Here is a 12509-nt window from a genome sequence, read left to right on the forward strand (position 1 = left end):
GATGAAAGGAGAAACTTCACTGATCACCAATGTATGGTGCACTTTTCCACTTACCATTATATAGGGGGCCCTTCACCTCAGACCATCAATACAAGGGGACACACTGCTGACTATCAATGTCAGGGGGGAAGTTTCCACTAACCCCCAGGGAAACAATATGATTTTGGAACTGGAAAACAGCAACAGCGAGTTACTTGAAGAACTGAGCGATGGCGATTCATGGAAAATTCGTCATAAGGTACGGAAAGTGACGACAGCGACGATTCTGAGGTCTCTTTCTGGCACATAGCTTGTGGAATTTGGGAAGTATATCAAATAATTCTTCAAAATTTCCAATGGAGCGATGTGCCAGAAAGAGACCTCAGAATCGTCGCTGTCGTCACTTTCCATACCCGATGACGAATTTTCCCATGAATTGCTATCGCTCAGTTCTTCAAGTAACTCCGTTTCGCTGTTGCTGTTTTCCAGTTCGTCTAAAAGCGTTTTTTTGCGCATAAAGGACGCTTTTTGGACGCCATGGTCGTTCTCTATTTTCCAGGCACAAAGAACTGGAAAAGCACAGGCAGGGCACTGGAAAAGTCACCAGGTGCAATCCTGTGGTGAAATGGTATGATACAGTGTAATCCGTTAGGATCACAGCTCTGTATCATGTCATTTGTGTAAAAAGGTGTGTTCATCTAATCCCATATACCAAATCCCATGCATACACTAACAGCGCTACACCATGTACAGTGGGTATGGAAAGTATTCAGACCCCCTTAAATTTTTCACTCTTTGTTATATTGCAGCCATTTGCTAAAATCATTTAAGTTCATTCTTCTTCCTCATGAATGTACACATAGCACCCCATACTGACAGAAAAACACAGAATTGTTGACATTGTTGCAGATTTATTAAAAAAGAAAAACTGAAATATCACATGGTCCTAAGTATTCAGACCCTTTGCTGTGACACTCATATATTTAACTCAGGTGCTTTCCATTTCTTCTGATCATCCTTGAGATGGTTCTACACCTTCATTTGAGTCCAGCTGTGTTTGATTATACTGATTGGACTTGATTAGGAAAGCCACACACCTGTCTATAAGACCTTCCAGATCACAATGCATGTCAGAGCAAATGAGAATCATGAGGTCAAAGGAACTGCCTGAAGAGCTCAGAGACAGAATTGTGGCAAGGCACAGATCTGGCCAAGATTACAAAAAGATTTCTGCTGCACTTAAGGTTCCTAAGAGCACAGTGGCCTCCATAATCCTCAAATGGAAGACGTTTGGGACGACCAGAACCCTTCCTAGAGCTGGCCGTCCGGCCAAACTGAGCTATCGGGGGAGAAGAGCCTTGGTGAGAGAGGTAAAGAAGAACCCAAAGATCACTTTGGCTGAGCTCCAGAGATGCGGTCAGGAGATGGGAGAAAGTTGTAGAAAGTCAACCATCACTGCAGCCCTCCACCAGTCGGGGCTTTATGGCAGAGTGGACCGACGGAAGCCTCTCCTCAGTGTAAGACACATGAAAGCCCGCATGGAGTTTTCTAAAAAACACCTGAAGGACTCCAAGATGGTGAGAAATAAGATTCTCTGGTCTGATGAGACCAAAATAGAACTTTTTGGCCTTAATTCTAAGCGGTATGTGTGGAGAAAACCAGGCACTGCTCATCACCTGTCCAATACAGTCCCAATAGTGAAGCATGGTGGTGGCAGCATCATGCTGTGGGGGTGTTTTTCAGCTGCAGGGACAGGACGATTGGTTGCAATCGAGGGAAAGATGAATGCGGCCAAGTACAGGGATATTCTGGACAAAAACCTTCTCCAGAGTGCTCTGGACCTCAGACTGGGACGAAGGTTTACCTTCCAACAAGACAATGACCCTAAGCACACAGCTAAAATAACGAAGGAGTGGCTTCACAACAACTACGTGACTGTTCTTGAATGGCCCAGCCAGAGCCCTGACTTAAACCCAATTGAGCATCTCTGGAGAGACCTAAAAATGGCTGTCCACCAACGTTTACCATCCAACCTGACAGAACTGGAGAGGATCTGCAAGGAGGAATGGCAGAGGATCCCCAAATCCAGGTGTGAAAGACTTGTTGCATCTTTCCAAAAAAGACTCCTGGCTGTATTAGATCAAAAGGGGGCTTCTACTAAATACTGAGCAAAGGGTCTGAATACTTAGGACCATGTGATATTTCAGTTTTTCTTTTTTAATAAATCTGCAACAATGTCAACAATTCTGTGTTTTTCTGTCAGTATGGGGTGCTATGTGTACATTCATGAGGAAGAAGAATGAACCTAAATGATTTTAGCAAATGGCTGCAATATAACAAAGAGTGAAAAATTTAAGGGGGTCTGAATACTTTCCGTACCCACTGTACATGGTATAGTGGTGTTAGTGTATGCATGTGATTTGGTATATGGGATTAGATGCACACACCTTTTTATATTTCTGATTTTATAACAGCAGCTGTTTATCTATTTATTTCATTTTATGTGAATGTTTCTAGTTGTGGTAACACAATTTCAGCTCCTTAGTGCTGAGTGAGTGTGTCAAAAGGCATTTCTTTAGGTTTGTGCCTGCTTTCCCGCTCTTGTTTTCATGTCATTTGTGTATTTACACTTTTGAATTTGCCTCCGGTTTCACCCCCCTGCGTCGCAACGCTCACAGGGAAGGGAACCGGAAGACAGGGGCCGGTGTTCCGTGAGAAAAACCTACCCGTGAGAAATGCCTACCCTCGTCACTTCCGGGGCACCTACGTCAGCACTACGTCATTGAACAGCTGAGGGCCTGACAAGTGCGCATGCTCGGAGGGTATGGATTTATCACAGTAGTGTGTGTAACGTTACCCTTGCGGTGCTTACATTAAAACAGCTCCTCTGCAACATGAGTCATCTCCACTGCTATCCTGACACTTCCCTGATCTCGGCTAATAAATATAAAAGCGGATCACGGAGCCGAGATCTCCGTCATTTACATTTCATACACCCGCCGCCGCTTTTATATTTATTAGCCGAGATCAGGGAAGTGACAGGGATAGGAGCAGAGATGACTCATTGCAGAGGAAATGTTTTAATTTACCCACCGCAAATGTAACGTTACACACACTACCGTGATCCGAGCATGCGCACTTGTCAGTTCCTCTGCTGTTCAATGACGTATCCGCGGCTTTGAGCATGCGCACTGCTACGCTGCTCAGATTTTTCTGACAGGAAGTGACGAGGGTAGGCATTTCTCACGGGGTAGGTTATTCTCACGGAACACCGGCATCAACCGAGCACACAGCGGGAGGATGGCGGGGAAGGACAGCGGGGGATCGCAGGGGAAGGTGAGTTATAAAATATAAAACAGTAGATTTCCAAGCAAAACAATGTACCACTTTTAGCACAGAAATCCTGACGTAATCAGACCGCCAGGGAGGTTAATACAGGCTGGAACTCCTCTTTAAGGAGATTTACCCTCTCTACTTGTCCTGTTTACCATTATTATTGAAAGTGAAAGTAAATTCCAAATTTTGGGTTGTCCCTAGAAAAGTAATAGAGGGGACACTAGTTCTGATGATCTGGGGGTCCCCAAGTAATTCCCTTAATTTTCAGGGATTTCCTCTCACTTCCTGTTTAGCTATGTGACAGGAAGTGAAGGGAAATCTCCGCAATGGAACACAGATGGCGAGGGGGAAAAAAACGGGCAGGGGTATACCCTCCCTTGCTCTATCCAAAACGGAAAAAAGCATTTTTGCCTATAGTTCTACTTTAAATCATGTCATTTACACACAAGTGCTGAGGACAATGGCAGTGATTGCTGAGTTATCTGTGCCTATCACATTCTCCTGACAGACCATGTCAGTGACAAAGCCTGCAGTCACCCATAAACCAGGACACTGCCTCCCATCCCAAGAGCTATGGATCGTGTCAGTGCTTGTCATAGTCCACTAGCAGGTAGATGTATATCATGTCACACAGCAGTATCGGATCAGCTGGGGACTGTCATACAATACGATACAGATACCGCCAGTGAGTGTCCCATCGTATGCATGCACAAGGAGATGCTGCTGCCTGAGCCTACCGGGCACTAGATTTTCCTCCTCCTCGGCGGCCATTCCCGGGATCCCGGTGGCTTGAGCTCAGCTGCTCCCCCCTCCAGTTCTCTCATTCAGCCATTACCCGTCCACAACCGTGTTCTCCGCCAGGAATCCGAGAGCGGAAGTAAACAAACTGCAAGTCTATAGCAACGGGGGCGGGAGCCGTCATCCTGTCTTGCGGTCCCACACTGCCACTGTGCGGTTGGAGGATGGAACTTCGTTCAATAGACCAAACATTGACATTGCTAGGAATGATTTTCCTCATTGGAAGGGACAGAGTTCAAGGGGGTAACTCCTTATTTGCAGGAGAAAGACATTGTTTTTTTAACTGCTTTAACTTTAAAGCGGAGTTCCACCCAAAGGTGCTTTTGCTCCCCCCCACATTTGGCACCTTTCAGAGGGGAGGGGGGAATTTTTTGATAGGTACCCTTCCCCACTTCTGGGACACGGCTCCGCGGCTGTGCGTCCCAGAAGTTTGGCCCCCTCCCCCGCCAAACCAATAGAAATGCGCAGCGCGCTTCACACATGCGCAGTAGGGACCCGCCTGTGAAGCCATAATTCTTCACCACCGGGTTCCTTTACCGGCAATGGCGGCGGCAGCACCCGACAGCCGATGGAAACATCGGCTGCGGTGCCGACATCGCTGGACTCCAGGACAGGTAAATGTCCTAAAATTAAAAGTCAGCAGCTACAGTATGTGTAGCTGCTGACTTTTAATTTTTGGAGGGGAAGGCGGAACTCCGCTTTAGGTCCCGGTTCACACATATGCGATGCGGGAACCCTGCAAATCCACTGCGGGTTCCTGCATCGCACTTAACTCGGAGGGAGGCAGTTCACAGTGCCATATGCAAATCGCTGGGGGTGTCAATACAAAGCTAACGACACCCCCAGATTAGTTTGCATATCGCAGTGCGAACTGTCAGTTCGGATTGCATAGGTGTGAACACCCAATGCGATCCGATTCTGGTGCGGACCCATAAAAGGGTCTTGTGCGAGTTGTGTCTGAATACAATGCGAATTCATCCATACAATCTGTATGGATGAATTTGCATCGCATGTGATTTGCAGAGCAGTGTGCTGCGAATCACATGCGATGTCTGTCATCGCTTATATGTGAACCAGCTCTAAGTGTTAATAAACCTACAACAGTAAAAATAAGTCTGTATATGCATTAAAGCATAGTTGTTGTACTCACTGTGGAACCTAAGAGTTAATCCTACGCATTGTGTAAAAAGGCTGCCTCCCCTTCTTTTACTGTCCCCAATCTATCTGCTGATAGTACAGAGCCTTGGTGGCAAGCTGCACATGCTCAGTTTGGTGTGCATTGCTAGAGAGTTTTTTGGGACAGTGCATCTGACCAGCGCAGGGCCAATCAGCACTGTCCAGACAGAGGGTCAGGGGTCCTGCAGTCTCATAGGACAGCAAGAGGAGAATGAAAACTCCTCCTACAAGCTTTAACCAGGCACCGATAGAAGTCACAAGACTGCTATATACTGCTGATGAGAAAAGGTATTAATCAGTTTATATTTACTAAAATAATTGCATTTCCATGTTCTGTGTACTGTAGGAGACCAGATATAGAGAATGCAGGCTCCTGGGTTTATTAACACCTTAGGAAGATTTACCCCGCTTCACGATCAGGCCATTTTTTGCGGTACGGCACTGCGTTACTTTAACTGCCTGTACCCAAAGAAAATTAATGTCATTTTTTCCTACAAATAGCGCTTTCTTTTGGTGGTATTTGATTACCGCTGCGTTTTTTTTTTTGCGCTAAAAACAAAAAAAGTCTGACAATTAAAAAAAAAAAAAACAATATTTCTTACTTTCTGCTATAAAACATATTAAATACAAAAATTGGAAAATCAAATTTCTTCATAAATATGGGCTAATATGTATTCTTCTATATATTTTTTGAAAAAAAAAAAAAAAATCTTAATAAGCGTATATTGATTGTTTTGCACAAAAATGTATAGCGTCTACAAATTATGGTATATGTACTGGAAATTTTTTTTCCTAGATTAGTATCTAGACAGCGATCAGCGACATATAGCGGAACTGCGCTATTGCGCCAGACAGTTGGACACTGACAATAAGGTGTAGCCACCCTTCTCCTGCGCTTGGTATCCAGACCCATTGACCACACACTTCACGGGACTGACAACTGGCTTCTCAGATGGCTAAGGTCTTGCTGCCCTTACGGACTGGGGTAGTCCACCGATACTAAAGGCAAAAAAGAACAAAAAAGGGCGCACCGACCTAGCGCATTATCCTCAATAAAAGGCTTTATTTAAATAACATAAAAAATGGCTACTCACAGACGTAGATAAAGGTATAGCATATCAAGCTGAATTGCTCAAAAGTCCGTGTTTAGTCCATGTAAGCGTCCATGATGAGATGACTGACGCGTTTCGAGGACCAGCCTCTTCCTCAGAGTCACTGTGTCATGACTGTCTCTTTGGTTTAAATAATGATGTAGTGAGGTGGCGACCCAGTCACTGCCCCCAGGTGGGAGTGTCTCCTCCCCCGGGGGGTGTGGCTAGAGCACCACCCACCTTCTCTTGTGACATTATTGGTAATTTGCAGTGGCAAACATCAATCATAAAAATAAAAATAAAATGCAAGTGCTAAAATGGTAATATTATATACGTGAAATAAAAACATATGCATAAGAACAGTGCAACAAAGTCTAAATGAAGAAACACCATGAGCTAATGTTAGAAACAAATAAAAATGCTTTCTCGGTGCACTTAAAATCATTGCGGACATTCCCTGGACTGACAGTAGAGAGCAGCCTATACAAGTGTTATTATTAGGTAGTTACCCCACAATTTTTATATATTACCTTTACCATCTATTGTACCTGGTCCAGGCTGTAGACTCATCTATTCATAGTTGTGGTATTCTGCCCTCTCCATATTTTCCCCATGATGGTCTGCCCTCTCCATATTTTCCCTTTGATGGCTCCATCCTATTAGGGGGGGGGGGGCTCCACACTGGAAAGAGGGATCGAGGAGGGGTAGAAGGCTAATAATGTACTCTGTGCCCCTAACCTGCTTCATTAGACAAGTGGGGCACAGGCAGTACTGGATCGTGGAGCCGATCGGTCATGTTACACCGATCACCGGCTCCGTGGAACGCACGCCGCTACCCTACTTCCGGGTTATTGCGTCATGCGTTCCACCCATCGTCACTTCCGCCGGCGTCACTTCCGCCGACGTCACTTCCTGTACCGGGGGAGGCAGTGTACAGCGGGGCGGTCCGTCTCCAGGGCAACTCTCTCTATCACAGCATTGGCCTGACAGACGTCAACACCGCCCACAATACACAGCATCCCATCCTACTGTATTATACATCAGCGCTTCTATTAATTCCAGTGTTCAGGTCACGATATTGTTATTGTCTCTAATTGGGAAGCCTCTACCCTTCTAAATGTGCAATCATGGACCATTTTGGGCCACTATATGTTTGATGGAATCAAGAACCAGTGTTTATATTTATCCATGTGCATATTCTGTTTGCTTTTATTGTTAATGTTGGTGCAGCCTTGTTGCATACGCGTGTGAGCGCCCATGCACAACCACATACATAGCCCACAAGGAGCCTGCAGGCTAATGCACAAACGCACACACGCATGCACGCAACATCGCAACTGTACAATATCCACATGGATTAAATGGGACCCTCGTCTAATTTAACCTGTAAGTCCGAACCAAGAATTACACATATATATATATCTCTCTCATACGTATGTCAACATGCTACACTATGTATCTAAATAGATATTTTATGTGGTCACAATATAGAGAAAACAATTAAAATTGATGTTAATAGTGGTTAATAACCCAAAGCATATATAGGTGTACAGATGCACCTTCTTTTTTTGGGGGGTTGGCCCAAAAGTGGATTATTTAGAGAAGACATGTCCTCCAAACTGGGTGAACTGATGTCATCGTTCACTGACAGTCACAGGTTCATGGGAACCCCGTGACTGTACGGCTCATTACAAACTGAATGGGACCATAATTTACGATGTGGTTCTAAAACCCAGGAACCACGTCCCTAGACGCTGTTTCGGAATTTTGAACCATTGAGAAATATGCAATGAAATTACATACACACACACACACACACACATATATATATACACACACACATATATATATACATATATATATATATATATATATATATATATGTAAATATGTGCAACTTAAAATTATTATCAAAATTGAAAAAGAAAAAGCAGAGATAGGACAGACCGAGTGTGCGGTGATCATGGCGCATATGAACCATACGACACCCGCATCCGGCCTGAAATGTGAAGGATACATGAGGATCTAGGGAGCTGACCAGTTGGTGAGCCTCATTGGTCTTATAGGACCCCATGGATCTCTAGATCCTCATTTATGCCCCCTGGTGCTAAAGATCCCAGGGTAAATATCCAGTAGGATTCTCTTTTGCAGAGTTTCTGGAATCTCATCCCATCGTCTTGATCTTTACCGATGGCTTCGATTCCAAAAACCCTTAACCCTGTAGGGTCTCCATCATGGGACTGGCAGAAATGGCGAGGTACCGAGTAGTTGTTACGGTCTCTCGGTCCTTCCTTGGTCTTTTTATTAATTATACTGCACTTATGCTCCCCGAATCTTACCCTCAGGGGTCGTGTAGTGCGTCCGATATATAATAGACCACATGGACAAATTGGACACTGACACTTTGCGGGAACCAGTGACACTAATACAGTGATTTGTGCTAAAAATATGCACTGACACTGTACTAATGACACTGGCAGGGAAGAGGTTAAACATCTAGAGTGATCAAAGGGTTTACTGTATGCCTAGCCAGTGTTTTACTGTACTGTGTGTGCTGCTTTTACTCAGGGGAGTGATGGATTTTATTCCCTGCTTTTCAGGAACAAAAAACCCATCCCTTCCCCCCTGTCAGAACAAAGATCTGCCTTGTTTACATAGACAGAGCTCCATTCTGTCTCTCTGCCCAACGATTGGTAGGAGGCGGTGGACATCTAATGCCCAGCACAGCAGATCAGCTTTTGCTGTGAGTAAACCGTCAACGACACGTGCGCGCATCCCCTAAGCCGAAGTGCAGAATCACATAAATATACGTGATTCTGCACAGGAGGGCCGCCATTATTTTCCAGCACTGCCTTAATCCTCTTGGGCATGGAGTTCATCAGAACTTCACAGGTTGCCCCTGGAGTCCTCTTCCACTCCTCCATGATGACATCACCGAGCTGGTGGATGTTAGAGACCTTGACCTCCTCCACCTTCCATTTGAGGATGCCTCACAGATGCTCAATAGGGTTTAGGTCTGGAGAAATGCTTGGCCAGTCCATCACCTTTACCCTCAGCTTCTTTAGCAAGTCAGCAGTCATCTTGGAGGTGTGTTTGGGGTTGTTTTAATTTTGGAATACTGCCCTGCGGCCCAGTCTCCGAAGGGAGGGGATCATGCTCTGCTTCAGTATGTTACAGTACGTGTTGGCACTTATGATTCCCTTAATGAACTGTAGCTCCCCAGTGCCGGCAGCACTCATGCAGCCCCATACCATGACACTCCCACTACTATGCTTGACTGTAGGCAAGACACACTTGTCTTTGTACTCCTCACCTGGTTGGCGCCACACATGCTTGATACCATCTGAATGAAATAAATGTATTTTCGTCTCATCAGACCACAGGACATGGTTCCAGTAATCCATGTCCTTAGTGTGCTTTTCTTCAGCAAACTGTTTACGGCTTTTTTGTGCATCATCTTTATAAGAGGCTTCCTTCTGGGACAACAGCAATGCAGACAAATTTGATGCAGTGTGCAGCATATGGTCTGAGCACTGACAGGCTGACCCCTCCATCCCTTGAACCTCTGCAGCAATGCTGGCAACACTCATTCGTCTATTTCCCAAAGACAACCTCTGGATATAACGCTGAGCCCATGCACTCAATGTGGTTTAACAGGACTGTTCTGGGTGGAACCTGTCCTGTTAAACCACTGTATGATCTTGGCCACCGTGCTGTAGCTCAGTTTCAGGGTCTTGGCAATCTTCTTATAGCCTAGGCCATCTTTATGTAGAGCAATAATTATTTTTTCTCTTTCATTCATTGACAAACACAGCTCCTGTCATTCTTGACCATTGGGTTATACCCCCCCCCCCCCTAAAGGAATAAGACACTAGACAGAAAACACTTCTGGCTAAACCCATGGGCAGTCCAAGGGGGTATACTCCCTCTCCCTGCTATAGTCACTCAGTTTTTTTTTTTCTGCCTAGTCAGGAGTAAGGACCTTGTTCCTTGCTGGGATATTTGGTCCTGGCAAACTTTTTTAGATAGAAAATGTTTTCTTCCTGGATTTTACCTGTGAGGTTAGCTGCCAGACCGGGCGACGGATTGGATAGTCTAGATCCAGTGGTCACCCCAATCCAGCCGAGACATAGCCCCACTGGACGGGGACTGGCCTGCGAGTTAAACGCCTTGCAAGGTCACATACGACCTGGCCTCGGCCTGAGTCTCAGCGTTCCTCCTGGCCGACAGACCCCCCATTTCGATGGAGAGGAGGATCTGTCCAGAGCAGTGCCCACCTGGTTCCTGGTATGGTGAGAAGCTGTCCCCCCTCTGCCCCTGGAGGGTTTTGGGGTGGACGTGGGCCCCTCCTTGTGTTGGTTGGACCCCTGGGTTCCCCTCCTTCCCGCAGGCACCCCCCTGTTTTGCTGAGTCCCTCAGCCTGCCCCCCCTCCACATACACTGGGACTGTTTGGGTGGTCTGGTCTCTGGCCTAGGATGAGGGCAGGGCGCTAACTGGCGATGGGGGCCTGAGGGGTGTGCTGCTGGTGACCGGATGATCGACTGCGCAGGGGGGGGGGTTGTATCTGGTGGGGGTACCTGCCAGGGCCCCCCATACTGCCTGGATCTGTCCTTGAGGCCTAGGCTTCCAGTATATCTTGTGGTGCTGCCCGGGGCTGCCATTTTGTTGTAGCTTGTCTAGTATTATGCACGGCGGCCATGTTTGTGTAGTCCGGCGGCGCTTTTCTGTGGTTTGCCATTGCAAATAGCGGCAACCATGACAGTGGAGCCCTGTGGGCAGCGATTTCGGCAGTGGGAGCCCCTCCTTATCCCCTGGTGTTGACTCCTGGATCATTTAGCTTCCTGATCGCCGCGCGTGTAGTGCAGATTCTCTTGGTGGTTGCACTTCCTGTGTCGGCAGGTGGTGAGTCTGGTGGGGTCCTCTCCCTTTCATCTGAGGATCGCTCTGTGCCTTGTGCTTGGCAACCGGGGTGGTGCTGCCAGCGCGGTGGGGGTTGTAGCAGTGTGTTACACTTTGTTGTGGGTCCCCCTAGTGACTCATGGAGTCTTTGGAGCACATTTCCCCACCTGATTCCCTCTCTGAGGCTGTGGGGCCCTCCTGGTCGCAACCATGCATCCATGCACCAACGGCAGTCCTGGAGTCCCTTGTGTCCTGGGTAGAGGCGGCTTATGGGCGATAGGCTAGCAAAAAGAGCCCCCTGCCTTCCCTTGCCTCATCTGTCTCATCAGATTCTGAATCTGATTCGGCTGCCACAGACGTGGATCACCCTCCTGGGTCTGCGACCAAGCACCTGGAATCCTCTGAGGATGATTTCTCCACATCTGCAACTGCGCATGAAAAGGCACAGGTGGATGCACTGATTGTATCTGCGCGTGAGACCCTGAAGATGAAGGACGCTGCTGGAGCTGCGACTGAGGTGCAGGTACCCTTTGGCGCTCACAAGCCACCCAGAGAGGCAAAGGTGTTTCCTTTCCCTGCTTATTTTCACAGAATTGTCGCAAAAGAGTGGGGACGACCAAAGCATCCCAATGGGGTTCCTAAGCACTTTTCTAGGCGTTACCCCTATGAGGAATCCCTTCTTAAGAAGTAGACTGCACCACCGGTGGTGGACCCTGTGGTTTCCAGATTAAACAAGGCAACCATGATTCCGATTGAAGAGTCCCCAGGCTTTAAGGACCTGGCTGACCAGAAGGCGGAGGCTGTGGCCGGCACTATGTACACCTTAGCTGGTTCGGCAATGAGGCCGCTATTTACCTTTGCCCTGGTGTCGCAAACTCTGACCGAGTAGGCTAAGCTCCTACGCCATGACCTGGAGGGAGCACAGCTCCCCCCTGCCTTTGCTGAGCTGGCAGACCAGCTGGTCCACGGCTGCAGTTTATCTGGGTGTAACGTTCATGCGTTTTTGTTAATGGATGGATTTACAGCTGCAGAATTATTACACTCAGTATCCTTGTAGAGATCTGTTGAACAACATATCCAACTCTCAGGACTTCATCATAGTGCACAGCCTGTATACAATTTACATATACTCAATCAGATGTATAGATGGAGGGATAGAATATATGAGAAGTATAGATGAGAGACAGGCAATTGTATAGTGGGCACTTAGGAGAGTTGCAGGTGGTAAT

The 12509-nt window shown here is 46.8% G+C and overlaps 1 protein-coding gene across 1 annotated transcript in view; it reads right to left on the bottom strand.

Annotated features, from left to right (window-relative positions):
• Window positions 1-4190, bottom strand: part of RPGR (retinitis pigmentosa GTPase regulator) — a gene marked incomplete at its 3' end in the record, with an annotated part of 120403 nt that extends 116213 nt beyond the window's left edge. Inside the window, exon 1 of the mRNA XM_082245445.1 lies at window positions 4053-4190. Coding sequence (XP_082101571.1) covers window positions 4053-4086 — 34 coding nt within the window. The 5' untranslated portion in view covers window positions 4087-4190. The remainder of the gene's footprint in view (window positions 1-4052) is intronic.
• Between the last annotated feature and the right edge of the window lie 8319 nt (window positions 4191-12509).

The sequence above is a fragment of the Pelophylax lessonae genome, assembly GCF_965119305.1.
Source record: "Pelophylax lessonae genome assembly, chromosome: 2".
NCBI classification, from domain to species: domain Eukaryota; kingdom Metazoa; phylum Chordata; class Amphibia; order Anura; family Ranidae; genus Pelophylax; species Pelophylax lessonae.